This window comes from Eurypyga helias, unplaced genomic scaffold (assembly GCF_000690775.1).
Source record: "Eurypyga helias isolate BGI_N326 unplaced genomic scaffold, ASM69077v1 scaffold15059, whole genome shotgun sequence".
Classification (NCBI taxonomy): Eukaryota; Metazoa; Chordata; class Aves; order Eurypygiformes; family Eurypygidae; genus Eurypyga; species Eurypyga helias.
This window is the reverse complement of record NW_010272845.1, coordinates 78,756-101,612: the sequence shown is the minus strand read 5'-3', so window position 1 is coordinate 101,612 and position 22,857 is coordinate 78,756. Positions and strand designations below refer to the sequence as shown.

Below are 22,857 nucleotides of genomic sequence, written 5' to 3'. Positions count from 1 at the left end.
GGGCAGGGCAGCGCCGGTAACTGGAAACCAGAGCCTCCGCCGTCCCCGCCCGGCCGCTTCCCATTCACTCCGGGGCGCGTAATTGCGGGCTGGGGAGAAGCGCTCCCGGTGCCTTAGGACTCCAGCCGTAAGGATTATTTTACACAGGAGCCGGGAGTACCTTTGCAACCACCGGGAAGAGAGACTTTCTTTATTTTTTTTATTTCCACACACGCAATGAGCCAGGTTTGGAATTAAAATCTTCTGGTAGCAGCAGCGGAGTCCATAAACTGATAGAAACCAGATAGAAATCTATCACTGGCTCCTCCAATAGCTGGGTAAGCATGATTGAAAGTTCTCTTTCTTTGCTGAAATAGATGTGAAATGTGTTTGATGGTTGAATTTTCCTACTGTTCACAGATAGTTAAAGCAATATTTTCCAGATTAGCATAGTCTGCATTTGGAGTGGTTGGTGGGGGTTTTTTTGTTGGTTGGTTTTGTGTTGGGTTTTTTCTTTTCTTTTTTAATTTAGTGGTGATTTTTCTTCCCTTTCTTTCTTTCCTTTCTTCTGCTGAATGATTTTCCTTAGGATTTAAGGGTAGGATTCAGCCTGTAGCGGATGACACCTGCACAACACTTCACAGCAAAGCAATATAACACTTTCCAAAAGCCATACAGAACGCTGAACGCGACCTTGGTGGCAGGAAAACTTCACTGCTTTACTCTAGTAGCGGTTTGCCTGTTTGTTTGCAGTTAGAACAGGGTGTAAGAGCAAAAATGTAATTAGACGTTGCTCTTTGTCTGTCCTAAAACATTCTTTAAACGTACTTGCAAGGTTTTAGGTCTGTGGGTTGTCAGCAGGGATCATGTGCACAGGACATGCTGAATATAGCATCATGACTTACTGAGATAAATTCAGAGCTGGGATATAAGCCCAAACTGAGTTTCAAACCTGCAATGAGTTTGTGTTCAGTTACCAGGTATGTAAATCTCTGAAATTAAACCTATTTTCATTAGGTAATTCACGTCAGGCACCCTGAGGTACCTTTTTGGCACCATATGCATCTATTATTTATGTGTCTAACAGCTGGGTAGGAACCATGCAGCTCAGAATTTGAATCTATTTGCCCGTCACTTCTGTGTTAACAGTGAAGATCTGCAATTTGAGCAATGAAATGTAGCAATGTTTCACTCCTGTAACTGATTGCACTAGAATTGGCAGGAGGCACGAGAGTGGGAGGGAAGGAGTGCTGAAAGGGTTTTTTTTTCTTATTATTTCCTATAATATCATTTAAGGGGAAGGAGAAAGCTACACACTTGTTCCTCTTTGACTTTTTATCTCTGTTGCAAAGAAAGCATAGTGCTACTACTATAAAATACTAATCCCATTGCATCTGTTAAATCACATGTTCAGTATGATTGGCTATTTGTTTTGGCCTGACAAAGAAATTTTATCAGGATGTAATGACATTTCTTTTAGAAGAAGAGTAAGTTAAGGGATATCCCATGAGCTAGTCACAAGGCTTTAAATTTAAAGCCCGCAAAGCACTATTAATACTAGAGTTCGTGAAGCCTGTTTAAAAATTATTCTTGGCAAAAATCTCTGCAACTATCATTTTATTAGTTAACAGACCCTTAGAGGTAATTTGGAACTAGTCCAGAATGGATAGGTTTCTCCGGTAGACCAGATTTGTAGCTGGCAAATTTCTGACAGTGGTGTTTTTGTCAATGAGCAGAGTTGTAGCATTACTTGATCTTCATGGATTTCTCGTTACTCCTCAGCAAATCATGAAGGAGAGTTTAGAGTGTGGCCTACAGAGCTGTGCACTCACCCGCATGCTCTCTGTCCCACCCCCAACTTAATACAAAGTTCTCATGCAGAGAAGCCTTTAAAAGCGATTTACAGTGAGTGGATAGGGAATGACAGAGGTAGTAATGGGATACGGGGCTTTTGCCACTAAGTCAGTGATGTGGATCCAGCCCAAATTGGTGTTGACCTAAAGTCATCCCTAGCTGACAGCTGGTTCCCGCCATGCTGTGGTGGTTACAGCTGGTTCTTTTAGGACAGGTGTGAATCTCGGAGGGACCAAATGAGCAAGCATGTAGAAATATTGCCTTCCACTGGAGGGACTGTAGTGCTAAAGCAGAGCTGAGGTAAAGAAGGGTAAGCTGATTGCACAGACAAGAATCTTCCTGAAATAAATATATAGCCATTAATCTTTTCTTCTAGCTATAGGAGTTGTATCCTTCATAGTGCTTCCAGTTACCACAGAATCAAATACACCACCTGATTGACCAATAAGTGATGTCTGGTAGAAAGACTGTTGACATCAAAAGGAAAAATATATATAAGCAGGGAAGAAGAGTGGGCCTAAAATGAGGGTGTGTTTTGTTCCCACTTTTGCAGCTGAGCTGAAGAATAAAGTTATCACAGTTGAAACAAAATATGAACTTCACAATTTTTGGAGAGATGCAGTTTAGGAGCACTATCGATCAGTATTTAGTTTCTAATGTCTGCTGGGTTTTATGTGTCTGGTCCAAAGACCATTGTTATTGATAGGAAAGCGCCACTGACTCCAGTGAGCATAAGACCTTCCTGAGCTAAGAAAAAGTGCAGATTTGTTTTGGAGTGTTTTCTGATTTTCTGAGAAGCTTAGTCTTCTCAGCAGCTAAACCCTATAAAATGAACATAGATTGAGCAGATGTGCAGGAGAAGTAGCAGAAGTATCAAGTGTAATGCACTGTCCAGTGCCTTAGTGCTCTGTAGAAGTCTACTAGAGCAGGTAAGTATCCCAAAAGGAGCTAGCCCAAAAAGCAAACATTGACTAATAGTTTCAAGCATGTTGAAATACTTTTGGTTTCAATGGTTTTGAAATTAGTGATGTACAGTCAGGTTTTTACCATAAAAGAAGATGTAGAAAGCTATTAGAGCATGCAGTTTACTAAGACTTAAAGCTCACTTCCAAGACCCGTTGACTTTAGATGTGTTAAAAGAAAAACAAACAAAGCAAACAACAACCCAACCCTGCCCCCTAAAAAAAAAAGAGATCAAATATGATGTGAAGTAAGGAGAGACATCTAAAAATATCAGCTAGCTTTTTATTCATGAAACTTTATCTCCTGTCCTTGCTTTGCTCTGCCTTGACATTTAGTATAATTATTTTTCCAGCAGATGGAATTGTCTTTATTTAAATAAACTGAATCTAATGCTGCAGTCTGCCTTAGCCAAAACTCAGGCTCTGGTGGCTCATACTAACAGGCATAGAGCTCATTTTGTGCCAGCACAGAAGACTGCTGGAGAAAACCATTTTCAGATGTACAAAGGAAAACCAGAAGTGCTGTACCTCCTTCACGTTATCATATATTATGGCTTCAGCTGGAAGGGCCTTCTAACAACAGATCTTTCTGTACTGTTGGTTTTGCTCCACAAAATAGTGTAACGACAGTAATGTGATATCTCTGTCTTTCAGGTTTCGTTTCTTGGATATTAAGTTGTGAATCTGAAGAGATGGCATTTCTTGTACTGCACGTGTTGATTGGGATATTTATTTACTTTAGCAGTGTAAAAGGATCTTCCCTGCCTCAAGCAAGGGTGTTTTTAACATTCAATGGTAAGAAAGAAGATAAACATTCTTAAGCAAATGTTATGATTGAACTTTTTCTTCTTCCTCTTAAGTTCAGTAACTGAGTAGAAACACGGCTTTTTGATCTGCATCCACAATTATTGGGTTTGGTTTGTGTTTCTGAGGTACCTGTCAACCTAAATTTGATTTTTACTTGAAGTTCATTGCTACTATAGATATAGGCACATAATTAATAATCATTTATTTTGAGTGTTATTATGGCTTACTAACAACTGAAGGTTTTATTTCTTATTTTTCTTAATTTTGGGAAAGATGATAGCACATGGCATGTAGTGGAAGTTACTGATGATCTGAGTTGCTTTCATTCGGTGCCCAGCTGAGACACTTTATAGTCTGAAAATCAGGTTGCCTGGAGGTTTATCAAGATAGCTATCAAGGCATAGAGTCCTTTGGCAAAATATCATTACTTGCACACTTTGTACAATGTGTTGGACATACAGAACATGTAGCAGTCACTGATGCCTGCATACTGTAGCCAAGCAATCAAAATTTTTGTTTTCAAAAGAAAGGTGTATTTACTTCTGAAGTGATGAGCAGTACCTTACTATTGCAATTTCTCAGTATTATTTCAAAAGTAATAATAATTCTGATCTACCAGATTATTGTTCTAGTATTCATCCCTGTTTTAATTGCCAATTTTAACCAGAATTTTTGTGTTGTTTGGACTTACCAGTGGTATTATATTTGAGCAGAAGTTGTCTGTCACTAAATAATATGACTTTCTTCAGCTCTCTGCCTTTTCTGCAATTGTCTTTGGGACATGAGGGCTTGCTACTCCCTGCACCAATACTGTCTGGTTTAGGATGGTTTGTATGGTTCACGAATGCAGGGAAACCCTGCTACTGCCATGTCCTGCCATGGGAATAATCTGTGTGATCTGATTAGTCTTAAAAAAAGTCACTTTAGAGATAGCTAGTATCTCGAACTGCTATTCATCACAATGATCATAGGTATGTACTCCTGAGTCGGAGAGACATCCAGGAGGAGACCTGTCAAGCTAGACTGTTGACAGATACCAACCAGCAGACTGAACAATTGCAAGATATTATATATTGTATAGGGCCCTAAAGTTATGACTGTGATACTTAATAGGTATAAATTGGCATGGTTCCAGTAAAATAGTAGAAATCGCATTCTAAGAGGGAACCATCAAATGAAGAAGTAGGTGGGAATTTCTTTTCCTTACTTAAGTCACGCTGACTAAATGTAGATGGTGCTGATGCTGCACAACTCAACACAGGAGTAAGTTTGGCTGTGGTTGTGTGTTACACCTGCATGTTTGTCACAGACACACAAAACTGGCTGATTCAGATTTCCACATCATGTCCATGATGGCCCTGAAAGTAATCTAGTTGAGAGTTGTGTTTCTTTCCTCATTTCATCACAGGCAGCCTGCAAGTCTGAAACACAGAACCGCCCATAGGGGTAAAAACCCCCAAGCCTAGGGGTTTAGGGAAAAAAAAAATGGCTGAGTGAATTGAAGCCTTAGTTTCTCTGTGCCTTTTTGAAAGGAGGATGTACCCCCTTCCTTTAAAAGGGGTTATGACAGTTCTGTGTCGCATTGACCCCTTTGTCTGGTGAGGTTCTTGGTCCTCTAGGGCGGTGCCAGCCCATGCCATCCCTGGGGACACAGCCTCAGCGCTCCGGTTCCTGACTGCAGCCCTCCTGGGCTGCCTCCACTGCTGCTCGCTTCTGTGGTATCATGTATAGTAGTCGCATGTCCTACATACTCCCTTTGACTTTTGCTATCTGATTCTCTTAAAATAGACACGTTACTTTCTCTAATACCTATCTCAACATCGTACTTTAAAGGGAGAAAAAATGTAAAGTCCTTGATTTTTAGTGTGTCTTTCAAAGTAATAAAAGTAAGAAATTAATTATGCCTTTTATAATATGACAAGTAATGTCTGAAATAAAGGGCTGAGCTTTTCATACAATATAAAACCAGTAGTTTTATTTTTAAACCAAATTTCCAGATGGTAAGAAACAGCTTTCATTATGTGAAAGGAGTTTTCAGGTTGTTGTGTATAGCAAGGCAATGGCCCCACCTGTAGTATGAACTTCTGTTCTATAAATCTTAATCTTTTTACATGGGTACTGATATAAGAGAAAAAGTTGAAACCTTGTATTGTTCTCTTGCCAAGTGTGATAACATACTCTTCTGCATAAGTTGCTTCATAGCTTATTGTTTTTAAATCATGTAAAAATATCAAGATATTGGCTGTCTCCATGCCCTGAGAAGTTGTCATTTTTTCTGGAGAACTGTCACACTTTAAGTGCATCATTTGAAAATAAAACTATAATTAGGAGTCCTTATGTTTTAAATGACATTAGACAATGAAGAGAAATCATTCAAGCTTAGGATACTTACATGATATTTTTCACGTTCTGAATTGGACTTGGCTTGGTGTCTGTAATTACATTGCAAAAGTTTTGGGGCTAGAATGTATACAGGAGGAGAAAATAAGTGATGCTTTTCAAAGCTAACCTGCTCCTTCAGGAACAAGTCAATTGAGCTCATTCACATCACAGCATTTCTCATGGGAAAATGCAGCAAGTATCTTGACCTATTCTGTTGTTCATCAGGAAAGATAAAAATGCGAATCATTTGAATCATGGGCTGCTTTTCTCTGCAATCTACTTCATTAAGAATCAAATGTAATTAAAAAGTAAGCCTGGGTAATACCTCAAGAGCCTGATAATAGGGATTTTGCAATTAACTTCAATGGATAAAGGACTGCAACCCTAATTTCTATTTTTGAAATCAAAAGCCTGGGCCCTTGTCTAATTAAAATGTAGTTCATGACTTAGCCGAGATTGTTAAATGTGCGTCTGACGTGAGTGTGGAACTTACTGCTGTCTGCAGTCTGAGTATCTTGAAAATTGCGGTGCCGTACAGAACCTCGATGCCCAATTTCTATTGCTTTGCACCTCGTATAGCAGTTTTCTCACTTGAAAGAAAAGGCCAGGCTGGAACTGAACTCCATGCTTTGCACAGGTATACGTGGCTATACGTGGCATTAGGCCTACGGACGATCAGGTGAAGGGGTTCTCCGTTTTCTTGGGATGATTTGTCATAACCTACTTGTCCTGTTCAACTGCGATGGCTCGGACCATCGGTATTGGTACAACATCTGCACTGGATGGGCTGTCTCAGTTGAAGAAAGGTGGCTCCAGCTTTTTCTGGTTCTGAAACTGAAAAGGTGTGAAGCCTGTGGTGCAGTAGTGTTGGGGATCATCTGCTGTTATCTTGGAGCATGTGACAGCAAGAGTAACTGGGAGGAGGAAGGCAAAGGACTCAACATGTCTCCCTACATGATTAGTAGAGCATCTCCCCTCCTCTTACCTCTTCTGGTTCCTTGTCCTGGGGATAATCTTCCTTAATCTACTTAAATCACCCATCATAATTTAAAGCACCATAGTATATTTTCTCCCCATAGCAAAGGACTTAATTGTAGTTCATAAACTGGTAAGATATAGTGCCTGCTGTTTCGCAAGCTACGTGTACTTCTCCTTGTTAGTGCATACTCCTGAATGGATAATTGGGAGCTGTATTCTTTAGTCTCTAAAGGGACAAAACCTTTCTTGAGTCAGTGGGAGTATTATCAAAATAAGAAAGGAGTTATTAGACTCCAGGATTGTGTCAGACTTTCATTTTGTTATCTCATGTTCACATTTTGGGGTTTACAGCAACCCTAACACGTAGGGCTCTGCCATTTTAACATCCGATTATGCATCAGTCAAAGCAGTTCCATTACTTATTTTTGAAAATACACTCAAACAAAACTTCTTTGAGCTTTGAATTTATATGGAGATGCACAACCAAGTGATAATTTCACAGTTTACTGGGAACATTTCATGCATTCCTCCCTAAAATGTCTGGTCATGCAGATATTTCCCATTCAGATTCTCCCATTGTCTTCAGTGAAAATTCCATATGAGAAGTGGATCAAGGCTAATTTGCAGATGGTTTTGTTCCTCTTTTTGTCATAAAATTACTAGAACACGTAAAGCACTTTTAAGAAAGTATCAGTCAGCTTCATTAATGACAATTAAAAAGCAAAAAATGTCACCAGAGCAACAGCAGCACTTATTCAACTGTCAACATATTTTAAAAGATTTAATGCAACCCCTGTGGTTACCCTCAAGGAAAAATAAAGGAACTGAGAACCATTTTCTTTGAGCTCTTGAGCAACAGCAGTACAACTTGTTTTTAAACAATACCTCATTGTAATGTTAATTTTACCACAGTTAATAAAAAGTTCATTTATTATTTGGGGGACTTTGTGCTGATGACAGTCTAGTAGGCAACGGTTTATGCTTAAATTGTTGACTGAGTCTTTGGTGGTGTCTGTGGGATGAAAGCTACTTGTAAAATGAACTAGAGATAAAGCATTAAAAAAAAAGATAACCAAGATTTTGTTTTTGTTTATATGCAAAACTCATACAGAAAACACATGAGTGTTTATATAGTTGTGTAATTTTCAGCAAATTATGGGTCAGATTTTTTCCAAAGTAACTGTTTTGTGGCTTTTACAGCTTCATGGATCTTAAATAATACTAATTTATAAAGTGTTGAACACCAACCATGCGCAAATTCTTCCCCCTCATTTGTCTCACACTGGAGATGTAAAAACTTAACTCACTTTTGAATAACGTCAAGTAAAACTAAAACTCATTCTTACCTTTAGTAGTCAAGTTCGTATTTTTACATTTGGTCAAACTGACAACTTCGGTTGTTCTTAAAGGCAAATACCTAATTTACAAATTGAAGTCTTTGGGGGCCATTTTTAGACTTTATCTTCTCTGTATATAGAATTTTTTTCTTGCTTTGTCTTTTTTTTTTCTTGTTAAAATAAACAGAGGCATAATGCAATAAATCTTACTTGTATAGAAACTGAATTACTTGAATAGGCTGTGAGTAAAATGTAAAAAAACCCAATTCAAACAGATATTAAAGGAAGCATCACGTAAAAAGCTCAGTATTCTTTCTAGAGTTCCATAGGCAGAGGTCCCACATGCCGAATCACATAGAACCTGCTTATTTTCACACCTAACACTTGTTCAGTTGCAGTGTCACTGACTTGGCTTCACTGTCATTATTGCTGACATGAGTGTACAGAAAGAAGATTTTCATGTATTATTTCTGTATTTAAAGTTAGATGTGCTGTGACTTCAGTTATGAAAACTATTATGTAATAAAGCTGTAGTCACAGGAGATGTTTGGTCCAGTTCTTTGTTCTCTGAACTTATTACAAGTGGTACCCTCATAGGAAAGCACAAATAAATAAATGGTGTTCAAGGTAATTAATTATCAGGCCCAAAATTTAGGGGAAAAGCTTATAAATTTAATCCTGATCTTGAATGAAGAACTCATCCAAATTTTGCAAAGTTTGATGAAAAATGGGTGTTTATTGCATTTTAAAAAGTAGATGTTTTAACTGAGGCATGACTGATTTCCTTGAATCTCTTCCTGGTCCCCAACTCAGTTAATCTGACCTGTATATGAACCATCTCTTTTTTTATTATTATTATTTTGGTAAGGAAAAATCAAACTTTATCTTAGAACATTTTGACAGATTTGACACATCTTAGTTCTCTCTACTTGTCATAGAAAAACGCAGCTTACCTTGGCCAATTCCACTGCGTTCTCATTACAATTCTCGCTTGTGTTGCCTGTCCAAGGCAAATGCTGATACTGCCATTATTGTACAACACATCTTTTATGTTTAAAAAAATGCAGTGAGAGAAAAACGGCATAGACATTTCTAATACCCTATCTTTTTCAAGACTGTTTGAGTACCAGTAACAAGAGCTTCTCTGTGAGCCATTTCCATACTGGATGAGTTCACAGTGCACTTTGATATGTGGTGCTGCACAAGCCTTTTTGTGTATCAGATGTAATTAGTGACGTGACTCACAATAATTACTCATTTTATTGAACTGCGTTGACTGAGATCCTGCCATGAATAAATACGTAGACCAAGACCTTATCCTGTCATTTGAACTGGCCATTTCCTCAGCATGTGTATTTTGTTCTTTTTGGTGCTGATTTTCAGTGTTCTCAATAACACCCCTTAATAAAAAGATGAGGCACTCCTTCTCAGGGAAAGGCCTTTGCCATGGGGACACAGTTTGCTGATTCACAGTGTGCCTTCTCATCTCGTCTTACATTCAGACAGCAATGGCTGCAGCAGACACCAGGTTAAAAGGCTGTGTGTGTTCCCCTGTTCATCCAATTACAGAGTTGGAGTCTCAGGGATGCAACTGAGGAGTGAAAAGTACTCCATTGCCTGCATGAATCAATGTGATGTTGGATCTTCTGTCTTACTGTGAAGTATGAGAATCAAGATAAGTGCATGTTTCCAGTAATAAAATGGTGATTAATGGAGGGTTTACACTCTCTGTCCTTCTTCCTTTCCTTCATACCTCCATCCTTATTCAATGCAAACTTAGTACAATTGCATCTGCATCATTGCTTCATCCACCATTGATATGGCTTCTTCTTGGAAGCAGAAATCCTGGTTACTGGAGCTAAGACTGGTACCACAGTGCAAGAAAGATAGTGATTGTGTTGCCTCTCCCACAAAACTACTTTCTTTGGAGCTAGGACCATCATGCCCTTCATAGAACTTAGTTTTTTGTTTTTTCCTTGTGAGTATAAGGCAAACTATATCTCCCTGAGGAAGAAGTCTCTTGCTCCTGTGAGGATGAGGTTGATTGAGGTTATGTTTCCTGTCCATTTGTACAGCAGCTAGTCTTTGGGAAATGCTGACTGGTACTCTCACCCAGCAAATCAGTTAGGCAGAATTGGGTGCTACAAAGGCTCCTCTATTACCACAATTAATACACTGAATTATACCTAGATTATTTTCAGGAACACTGACTAAGTATTTTTAACTAATAATCTTAATTTTATATTCCAAGACAGTGATACAAACGGAAGACAACAATTTGAAGAACTGTCCTTCTATCATCATAAATCTTTTCTACAAGACTCTGTAGTCCATGGTGTTCCATCATCATCTATACCAACCATTTTTTCTGGGATGCCCTGTCAAACCATCTTGACAGAAAAATCTCTAGAACATCATTTCACTAGTATACATCTCCAGTGAGTTTAATCAGGGATTGGCAAGAAGTGCAGGATCTATTAGGGGCTCTGTGTGTCGTTATGGCAAGAAAGTGAATTTCGGACTTGGTGTGAATGCCCTCAAATCACCTTGAGCTGAAGAGTTTGGACTATGAGCACCTTTAAGGGCTGAGCTCTTAATTTTTCATTTGAACCATTCTTAATTAGGTCACCATCACAGGAGTGTGATATGGCATTTTTAATGCCATCCCCAGTAATCTCTGGAAAGGAAGAATGGTTTTGGTTTGGTTTTGGTTTATTTTTATTTGAAGTAAGTAAATACTTCATATAAAATATACCCTATATTTATGAGAATTTTTTTACTTTTAGTACAAATTTCAAATGCAAATTTGATTTCATGAAATGCATCATTTAGAAATAGTTTGGAATGAATACCCAGACTTTTTGAACTGTTTTGCTTAATCTTACTGCTCTGGGATAAATGATTGCCTCACCAAAATTATATTCTAGAATGTGGATGAGGAAACATCACAAACAGCCTGGATTACCAAGTTGCTTAATGGAAAAAAGATGTGTCTTGGCAGTTAATTTTATTAAACACCCCATACCCTTAAAATTAAGCTGAAGCTAAATTTTTTAGTTAAAGTCATCACTTTCAGCTGTTAAGAGGGTGAGACTGACATTCTGAAATGAAGAAAAAGGACATTGTTTTAGAGTTACATGGTAAATTTGTGACATTAAAATTCACTTTCAACTATCCATTTTCTTAACTATCGTCTCTTTAGTATTTACCTTGCAATTTCATAGTTTGTATATTGCTTTACAAATGCAACAGGGAAAAAAAAAGATCTTGTAAATCCTTCCCTCAGAGGCTTTCTCAGTCACCAGTTTTTCTGATCGTTTGTTGTTGTTTCTTAGAATTTTTTTCTTTTGTATAATACAATTTCCCTTTACCATTCTTGATGAAAGATACATTGCTTTTAAAAGCTTCAAGTTATGCAGAATAAATCAATTTCTGTCAGCTCAGAATGAATTAAATTGGGAAAATATCAGGCTATATCTCTGTCTCCCAGCTTAAAGGAGCTACAGAGTTAGATTTACAGGGATAAGGGAAATATGTGAGACAAGTGTCTGATCGCTCATTCAGTTCAATGGCTGGGAATGACGAGGTTCATTTTCTTTCCTTCTCATGTAACAGACCAAGAATGCAAAGTTTTGAATAGCAGAAGGAGACGATAAATATCATGGCATATATACACGTGAAAATTAATAGTGTAACAGGAAACAAGGAGGGAAATACAGTAGGTTAGATGTATTCATAATCCTGCAGTAATTTATTTTTAATGCGAAAAGGCATATGTATTCAAAACATTTTACTAGGTGTGAATCTAAAATTGCTGCAGAAACTCCTTGAAAACAACTGCTGATCTCAGTAGACACAAGAATGGAGATGCCTTGTCCTCTAGTGAACCACAGCCAGACAGGGAATGAAGCATGGTGTTTTCCCTATGGCAGACACTGTCACACACATCTTTGGCATTTCTGGTGCATTTCAACGACACGGGATAGTTCCGTAACACCTTTAGTTTCTACAGTTCTTAGAAATTCCTCCTTGTCTGAAATAACCAGCCTGCATGCCTGTCATTTCAGTTTTTGGAGATAGTCTCTGTGTTAATATGTTGAGTGCTCTTACAAAGCACAGTATCAAATTAGTATACAAAAATGCGAGCACTTGTATCTTCAGAATAGCACTTTCTGGTTTTTAATATGAAGCAATTAAGATGTTATTTTCAAGGAGAGGCTTGGCATTTTTTCAAAAATTTACTTTTTGAGGCCTGAAAAGGATTTAGTTGGCATGGAGAGCTGATCCCGGGCTTAGACTTTTTGATGGCTTCAACGTGAACACAGCTGGAATTTTTTAAGCTGATTCGGCTAAATACCCACTTCCTGCCACTGTTGAAAATAATGCACCATCTTTTTTTTTTTTTTTCCCTAAAGGAGACAAACCTACAGCAAAGACAAAAGAGTTTAAAGCCCTCATGAGGCATGTTACTGTGGTTTGAATAAGGGAAATAAAGCTGTGCATACAAGGCTATAAAATATGAAAATGAATATGCCTGTAAAGCCATTGCTTCTCATTTAATAACTTATTATCTTTATAGCTTTGATAAGTCCCTTTAAAATGAGAATGGTGTCAACCATTCATTTCTCCAGTAGAAACCTTATTTTTCTTATGGACACTTGCAAACAATATGTTTTCCAAACACAGTTTTCAAAAGTAGAGTAGGAGAAGAATAAGATGTCAGTGTTTTTTATTTCCTTGCATGTTTCTTCAAGCTCCCTCTCTCCTATTTCCTGATCTCAGGTACATGGGTAAAAGCTCACACAGGCTGCTGAAAAATTCAGTTCCTAAAGTGGTAAAATTCCAAAAATAATTTGAAACTTTCACATGGTCAGGTATACCACTATCTGCACTAATAGTGTTCAGAAAGTGAAGCAAGAGATTTACAAACTTGACCGGCACAGTTTGGCTCACTACCAGGGTCCAACAAACAGGTTTTGATCTGGTTCATCTTTTTCCTTCAAGACTTGGCAGAATCTTTGCTTGCACAGCGTGTGCTTCCTTAGCTGAGAAATTCTTTCTCCCACTCCAGCACCCTGAAGATGGTCAGTGAGTTCATGGCACTGGCATGGCACTTACAGAAGAGAGTGAACATGAGTCTTGCTGCATTTGCGTGTGTGTATATGCAACTGGACTAGTTAAAGCTGCAGCTGTGTCCCCAGCAGCTGGGGAGAGCAGACCACCCTGATGCAGGAGCTCTGAAGAATGTTTTATAGAGGGAGGTTGTGCCAGCTGAATCAATACTAGAGCAGGTTTCATACCTACAGTGGTAATTTACATAGATGTGTTGGAGGGTGTGTGATCTAATAGAATTAAATATTTATTTGGAAAACAACCTTTCTTGAGTTGGATTTGTTTGCAGATACAGGAATCTGCCACAAATGATGACTTAATTTCCATTTCCTATTTCAAAAAAAGATACATTTCATTCCAGATTCTCAGGGTGTCATTGCCAAAGAACTTTCCCTTATAAGAGCATTCCAGATACATCCGGCACTGCAGTACAGTGATGAGATCCTTCTCCATTATCGTTATTATATTTGTGCTTCTGTTGAGTGCATTTTTATTGGTACTGGTATTGGTGTTAGTATTGGAGTTAGGTATTGATTGCTTGTTATGAGGCAGCCTGCCCTTCTTGTATACTGTTTTTCTCTTATCTTGTTCTTAGAGAGGTGAGTCTGCCTGGACTTGTCCAACAGGCAAGCAGCTGAGTTTTTTCTTTTCCCTCTGCATGGTGACTGTGAAGGAGCTTTGCTTTAAGGTTATTCTCTTTCTACACATGAAGGGGCAATGGCATTGGGAGGGGTTTATGGCTTGCTTATGGCTGTTGAAAACTTCCCTGGCCAGCTGGAGAAAACTCCCTTTCAGATCAGGTTGGATGTGAGAGAAAACATCTAACATCTAAGATCAACTAAACTTGAGATTGTGTGTAACGTCAATAAACCACCGCACTGTGAATAAACAAGGTGGCCACTCACTATTTACTGTTCCCTTTGCTTATTTTTCCTGCTCTGTGTCTGTGATAGCCCCAATCTGTTTGCTGAGCAGCTGAAAATTCGTCTTGTTCAAAGTGGGTCTAATTCTTGGTTGATAGGTATGGGTTCTATACAGAAATGTGCGAGAGAGAAATAACAGATTGTGGGACAATTTTTCTCTAAAAGGCCCTTTCAAGAAAGCAGTCACCAGGAGGTGAAAGGGTCTTGTGGAGATTACTCACAGACACCAGGAGTTGGGATGAAGTTACTCCTCCTCAGCTCATGCTCTGTGAGGACATTCAGCCACAATGTCTGCTCTGGAGGTAATCTCCAGCTCCTTGAAGCTGGCTTTAGATCTGATACAAGATTTTCTCATGCTGAAGATACCACACATGTGTATTCTCTTTAGGCTTAATTAGGAAGCAAAATACTAATTTTCTAAATAGAAATTGAGCATTTTTCAGCCTACTGTGTTTTCTGCAGTCTTGCCAATTTATTAGTTTTGATTTGTGGAGAGCCGAGATCAGGGAGAGAGACTGCTGCGTCCAGTTTTGGGCCCCACCAGCATAAGAGTTGCTGGTGAAATGGATGAATCCCAGTGAGGGGCTGCTGAGCTGTTACGGGTGCTGGAGCAGACAGAGGCTGAGACAGCTGAGTTTCTTCAGCCTGGAGAAGAGAAGACTTAGGGGCATCTCGTGGCTGTCTTCAACTGTCTCATGGGGAGAGTATAGACCGGACAGAGCCAGGCTCTCCTCAAAAGAACACAGTGACAGAACAAAATGCAGAATTCTCAAGTTTTAGCAAAAAAAATTCTGTTTAGATGCTAGGACTTTTTTTTTTTTTTTTTTCCCTGTGAGCATAGTGAGCCATTGGAATAGGTTGTACATGGAGGCAATGGACTCTACATCACTCCAGGTTTTCAAAACTCAGCTAGATGAGGTCCTGTGCAAACCCAGCTCATTTCACTAGCTAGCCCTGTTCTGAGTAGGATTTTGGCTGACATAACCTTCTGATGTTCTTTCCAGCCTGGGTGCTTTGTGGTTCTGTGATTTTATCAGCAATCAGCAGGTGTGAGTATTATGACATTGGTATCTATTTTGACAGTGTTTCCAGCACAGCTTATCTACTAAAGCAGTTCTGAAGAAGAAAGAAACCTTTTCTCAAAAAGGTCAGAAATCTGACCCAAATGACCTGACAGCCTGTGTCCACAATGGAAGTTGTAAACACTCAACATGAGGAATTTTTATTTAGATGCCTACTGCAAGTTATTGTGCCTAAAGTGTGGTCTTCCAAGTTAGAAATCTTGCATGTTGTGTAACTTGTTTTTTAATAGTTTCCTGGTGTGGAAAGGAAAAAACATCTATCTCTGTAGCTGAACAGTGAGATATAAAAATTCCTCTTCTAAGGAATGGCAGAAATCCTAGGTATGCAGCATTACATTAAATGATATGAAGCAATATCAGATTATTCTACCCATACTTTTTGTACATAATCATCCTTATTCTCTTGTTGAAGAAAAAGAGATTGCCTTCTTGTTTTTAAACTGAGCTCATTCATAATGAGTAAAGCACTCCATGTTATGCTGGAGTCTGCAGGCTGCGACTAAATTTACAGGTGCAGAATTAATATATTTATTTTAAAAATTTTATTGAACTCCTTTAATACCAAATTAAAATTCAAGTTAAGTTAAATAAGTGAAATCTGTGACCAAATTTCACAGTATACCTGTGGTCTCAGGACACATATTAGATCTTTACTTACGGTGACATCTGGTTCTAGTTTATTTTTAAAGTTTGATTTTGTACATGTGTATAATGTTACATAGAACAGATAAAGCGGACTTCAACAGTACATACTGTGTTTGTGGAGGTTTATGTGTCTACTTCTGGGCAAGTTTTGTGTTATCTGATATATGGCAGATGTATAGCAAAAAAAGTTTTCAAAAATTATATTAAAATGGCAAAGTCCAGAGTAAAAAATTCTGAACTACCTGCCCACATCCTGTTCTATATGCATGTCATCCTAAATTTGCCCAGCTATGGTATTTGTTCTCTAATGATAAATGGACATGTGCACACACACTGATACATGCATGCACAACCAGCATACAAAGCACTAGTGATATGTTCTTCTGACCTTATTCTTTTCAGTCCTGTGACTGAGTCTTTATTATCTTGAATATTTGAAAAAGTCATTAAATGTGTATTGATTGCTAGGTTGTACAGACTTAGGCAAACTTTGTTAAACCTCTCTTAAAGTCTGTAATTGTCTCCTGATATTATTTAAGAAAAACACTGTATTTTTCCTGTCTTACATAGAATCACAGAATTATGTGTGTTGGAAGGAACCTCCAGCCAACATCCTGCTCAAAGCAGGTCTGATTAGATCAGGTTTCTTTGAGACATGTCCACTTCAGGCTTGAGTAACTCCAAGGGGAAAAATCCCACCCTTTGATGTCAATGTTCCAGTAGTGTCCTAGTAGGTCATTGTACACAGCAATAAGATTTTCCCTTTTCCTTTGCTTCCTAAAAGTGATCAAGCCTGATTCTCTCATCTCGCCGTGTATACCATGTGGTTCAGAAACTTTATTTGTTCTTTGGCTTATTTTTAATCTTGGAAAGCAATTATTCCATGCTAATGGTGAGCTGCTCATTTCAGTAACCACTCATCATCTCTTCACCCCTCCCCAGGCTCATCTTTGCATATAATATGAATGGAGCCTGACATCGTTGATGTTACAATGGTTCCATCATTCAACCACTTTACATACAATTGAGTAAGATGAGAATTGGGACCATAAATCTGTCTGTGTATGTACTTAATGACTATGGAGTTGTTTTGGTGTCCAGCTGGGGAAGAAGAAGGAGGATTTTGTTGGCTCCAGTGGGGTTAGTCTCAACTACTGATTTTTTTTTTTTTTTTTTTTTTCTGGAGAGCATGAGTCAAATTGAATGTTGTGATGTTATGTCCCATAGCAGTTTTTGAGTATTTCCTGAGGCTGGATTTCATGAGGAACTCATCTGCCAGCCATTTTTAGAGAAGTTTCTCTGTAACTTTCTGAGAATACCTTTTGATTCCTGCCCATAATTCAATTCATATAAGCAGTTTAAAAGGAAAAGGCTGTGTTTCAGTTATCAGTTCCCTGTTAATTTACATTTTGGGGCATTAATTGTTGTCATTGGGGGAAACAAAATTATGCTGTCATTTTGCTAAGAACAAAATAGGATCAATATATCTTGTATATGAATAATGTTATTGAAAAGATCTCAATTCACTGCTTTATACTCTACTTTTTTCAGGCAAATTCATTCTCGATGTGGTAAAGGATAGGTGGATTTTGTCTTTAAAGAGGTATTCATTTTCATTTGATCTGCCTTAATCCTGAGGATATGGGTTCAGATTCCAGAGCCATTGAAAATATTAGTTTGATGCTTCCATCAGCCTTCAAAAGCTCTGTGACTGAAGGCTCTCAGCAGCTGTTATCTACTATAATAAATGCCAATGATCAAAAAGACTTGATGAGATAAAGATATTTTTTTGAAGAACAAATAAAACTATTTTCTTTCTAATTTAAGTTAGGAAAAAAAATCCTTTGATGATTTCTTTGTTGATAGAAAATATCAACAAGATTGTTCTTGGATAAAGCAATTGTTCTTTTCCGCAAATATTGCTTAGGATTTGGGGGTCACAGTTCATAGCAAAATATGCCGCCTCTGTTTGCCCAGCTGCCACACCTTCTTTGCCTTGTCTCCTCCTGCATGTGAAAAAAGAGGCTGAAAGCAAGGTAAAGGGAATAACAAATTTAGTGCTGCTCTGCTTATAGACTATAATTTGTGTAAATGGTGTTACAGGATTAAGAGTTTTTGCTTCCATGTCCGTATCCCACCCAACAGGAATTCTACACTAGTACTTAGCACAGGGAAGAGGGCATAGCATGTCAGTGTGGGTTTGGCTAGATAACAAAATGCAATGATGATCCAGAATGCAGAACTGTCTCGCAAGCTTTTTTATTATGCTTTTGTTTTTAACTGTTAAGTCAGGGTTGCAACAACTGAAAACTGCTCCTCCAGCATAAACTGGGCATTCTAGATAGAATGGTCCCTCAGAAAGAAGCAAACCATAATGTCAAATGAAAGGAAACTCTTAAGGAGAAAAAGGATATGGAAAGGCTGTCTCTTCCAGCTTTCATTCCAAGTTCAATTTTATGGATGTTACACACAAATTAAAGAAAGATTGTGTTACAGAACTTTGTGTTACAAAACCTTATGGTACAAAACTTGAAAAAAATATCTGTGTTCATGTCTCTGTCTCCATACACTTCGAACAGATGCCTTTTCATTTCAAAATTGTCCGCAGAGGTTTATCCAAAGTGTGGAGCTTGCATTGCAGCAGTCTTTCTCTGCATTACATGTTTCCATTTTGTTCTGGCAAACAAAAGGAAAAAACAACTAAAAAGAAATTTCATTTTGTAGGGGAAAGAAAACCCAAAACAAAGCATAAATCCTTTTGAGGTCCAAAGATGTTACTAAACTTTGGATCATGATCATATTTTCCAATGGGTTCAGTATTTCAACTAGAAATCAACATTTAATCACTCTGCACCCTAAAAGAAGCTGTGCAGTTATGAACACAGTGACACATGACACTGTTCAATAATTTTTTTACACTCTAAGAGAGTATTCAATTTTCAAATGAAAGCTCAAATGATAACAAAAAATATTAGAATCACTTTCTGGTTTTACAATTTTTTGTTATATCCCAACTTCAGCTCAAAACATTTATGCAGTTCAGAGGTTTCAAAGCCTGTGGAAGTGGGGATGCATTAACAGGGTGGCACTTGCACATCTCAGGACAGGCCTGAGATGAAAAGGGTACACGTTTGCTGCTGTCCCTTCTTCACTGCCTTTGCCAGTAATTGCCGCTTTGTATTATTTATAGAGACAGAATTGTTTTGCAGGTTTGTTTTTTCCTTCTTTTCTCTTAAGCCACTACCCCACACGACTTCCCCCCGGCTTTTTGTTGAGGTTTGTCTGGTGGAAGCAGATTGAAAGATTTTTGTGTACTTTGCCATCGTATGACAACTGGCAGTAACTGAAATGAGGCATGTCAAGCAACTACCACAAAAAGAAATCAGTAATTTACAAGCTCAGACAAAGGTTAAAGAAACAGACCTTCTCTGTAATTGTGCTGTCTCATACACTTAGCTAATATTTTCACATTTGAGAATATTTAATTTTCTTAATTGAGGGAATGTTATACTACAGTTCAGAAGGGAGGGTGAAATCAAAAGAAAAATACTCTCTTTTTCAGCAATGCAGTGCTAATGCTTGTTAGTCAGTGGGAATAATAAGGAGGTGGATGAGAAGCAATAATTCATTACTGTCTCTCCTGCAGTCTATTAAAGATGTCTCATACCTAACTGATTAAAGTTGCTTTTTTTCCATTATGATAATAAGATTCTTCTGAAACACACTGAGAGTAGGACCAGATATCCCAGCATCTTGAATCTTTAGAGGAACGAAAAATGTAAAGCCCAAATGCCAATCATACCAATTTGAGTTTGATTATGCAGAGTCAAAATCAAATAAAGATTTTTCAAAATGAATAGAACAAAATGCTCAGCTACAGAGCGTCTTCAATGAAAACAATCTCAACAAGGATTCATAGGAAACATGAGATACATAGAAATGTTTATAAAGTTTTTAATAATGCTACTACATATGCGGCCATTTGTGCTAATGCTGCCTCTTTATTCACAAGGGTGTTCTAAAACTAAAATTTATTGGTGACTGAGACTTGCAAATAACTGAGTTACGAGGACCATATAAATACTGAGGGGGTAATTGTATTCTCTATAAATATAAATTTGAATTTCCATAGCTGTAGTTTTTCTTCTTACTCTGATGTTGACTCTTGTAAACAGATAGACCCTCTGAATCTTAAACAGTGCAACACGTCCAAGAAATTTTCACACATTATAAAACCATGGGTCAGAAAGCTGATGATCCGCTGTGTAGATGCAAGTTTAATAGATGAAGTTCCTATGTGAAATTAGATCATCTCATACAATGAAGAAGGACTTTCTGCTTTCTGCACCCTTCCCCCATCCTCAATTTGGCTACTTTTCAAATAGTATAATTATAGAAGGATTTCATAGAACTGATCTCTTTAATGTCTTTCTCTTTCTATAAAATCTATTGTTATTTATTTCTAAGCTCCTTAAGAGACTGCATACTATCTTGCCAGGCTAAAATATGCATTGCTCCAACAGTTCTTCACACTTACTGTCTCCTCCAATTTGATTCACATTTGCTCCCTTCTGTATCTAGTCCCCTGCCCAAGTTAAAAAGTAAAATAAGGTACAAGAGATATTTGGGCCTCTGAACACATTCCTGAAAGGTTCCTTTTTCTATACACAAGTGTTGAGAGTATTTCTCACAGAAGAAGAGCATAAATTATGGAGATTGTGTTCACAGAACAGTGAATGGTATTGTCAGTTTGCTTAGGAAAAACTAATGGGGTTGTAAAGGAATACTATCTGCTTTATTAGAGTAAAATTTGACAGCTGGAAAAACAAGGGCAATAGGCTGGCTTCCATTTTCCATTGATTTTAGACCCTAACATTCAGAAGACTTCCTTTTCTGCGAAACCACATTCACACTGCCTACACAGGAACACACAACGCTCTTTCGGTTCAAGCCAGAGGCAGATTAAACTTCATTAGGAGAGTAAAGCTTAAGGAAAGTTCAAACTGTAACAGATAGTAATTTGTCAAATAAAGAATTACAGTTTGTTTCACTAAAGCCAAAAATAAAGGCTAGAGCAAGGTTCCCATGGTTCTTTTGTGCCTTTAACCATTGGGCAGAAATACAGTCACTTTTCACAGCCTGGTTTACATTGCCGTATAAGCCTGGTAGCCACATACCATGGCTTTTTTTGTGCACTTAAGCACCCAGTGGAAGCATACATATCTCTCATTAAATACACTAAAATATGCCTATAAAGTATTTACCTTAGAGCAAGAAATAAGAATTGGAAGAAGAATACATGTTTAAAGCATTCTTGGGTAGATGTACTAGGAGCTCAGCTTAAAAGCAAGAAGAATGAATGCATTTTATGTCTGGATAGATTGGATTAGATTTCTACAGCAACATTAAATTCTCACCCAAGCATTCTCATAGTTACACACTTCCCCAGGCCTTGATAGCTCTAGGATAAAGGATGGATCATTGCAGTTGAGTGACAAGTACCCGTGGTAACTGATGAGCTGTGATTTGAGAACTTAAGTTGTTCTCACTCCACTAGCAAACTGTATAATTGCTAACGTGCAGTGACACAACCTTGTACAGCAGCGTCTAACATCAGTACCTGAAAACTTTTTATTAATTTGTATTGGATGAGCTTCAACAGATAATTTACCAATGAATGTTGCTGCTTGTTACATGTTACATGCTGGAATGCACAACATACTAGATAGTGGCTGTATGCAAACAATAGCACAAAGTGAGGGCTAATACAACAAAGGAATAATGTGCTGAAATATCTGGCAAAAGTATTATGTACCTGTCTCCTGGATGAGATTCAAAGCCTGTGTTAGGTGTCTGTACTTGCTCTTGAGCCCATGGGGAGAGTTAGGCACCGCAAGCTGGGAGCTAAAACAACCCTGTCAAATAAAACGCTTCTGCCAAAAATCATCATACTACTTCAAACATTACCTGGAAGTAGCTAAGGGAGAATCTTTGAGGACAGGAATAGGACACAAATCTTGGTATTTGTTGTCTTATTCAGGTCTGCAGGGAGGTACCTCCATCATCCTGGAATCCGCACAAAGGGTCATTGCTTGAGGAGAAATGTTTGCATAGTTTACATTCAGAGAACTGAACAGAGATTATTTACTTTTCTGCACTGTATATAATAAAGAGTGAGAAAAAAAATTGATTTATTTCCATTTTAACTTGCAATCAAATAGGCAGAAATTTCTAATTTCATCCCATTTTTCTTAACTGTTGTAAGTAGGAGGCATAAGGTAAGGTAATCAATGAAGTATACTTTTCACTCTTCTCTTTAAGATTTTTAAGTAAATTAGACCTGAGTCCTAGCTGCAGTTTCTTGTTTTCAGAACTGCAACTTCATTTTATACTAACTGCTAAACTTATTCTGTAAAACAGACAAACTGTCCATTAGGAGTAGCCTTTGGGATGATGGGAGAATGGAGCCGTGGCCAGCTGCTACTCCATTCTTCACATCCAACAGATGATTCCTGTAGCCCACTGAAGGGGAACATCAGCCATCTGGTCCCAAAATTTCTTTGTTTGTCTTCTGCACAGATTAGGCCTCAGAGATTAACTTTTGGGTTGTATGTCCAAGGCTAGTTGTAGGGATACATCTGATTTTGAAAGGCTGCTATAACCTTGGCCTGACTTTAGGCTGGCTCACAGATGCCAAAATTGAGTAAATTTTGTGCATGTCACCGTAAGATATTCCTGTGCTTGGAGATGTTAAGTTCTTGCTGTTATGAGTGAAACAAATCTGTCACTTCTGTAA

General features: G+C 38.0%; 1 protein-coding gene across 1 annotated transcript in view; it reads left to right on the top strand.

Annotated features, from left to right (window-relative positions):
* Positions 1 to 3,487: 3,487 nt before the first annotated feature.
* The window catches only part of SEMA3C (sema domain, immunoglobulin domain (Ig), short basic domain, secreted, (semaphorin) 3C), a gene marked incomplete at its 3' end in the record, with an annotated part of 92,125 nt that continues 72,755 nt past the window's right edge, over positions 3,488 to 22,857 (top strand). Inside the window, exon 1 of the mRNA XM_010159273.1 lies at positions 3,488 to 3,590. Coding sequence (XP_010157575.1) covers positions 3,488 to 3,590 — 103 coding nt within the window. The remainder of the gene's footprint in view (positions 3,591 to 22,857) is intronic.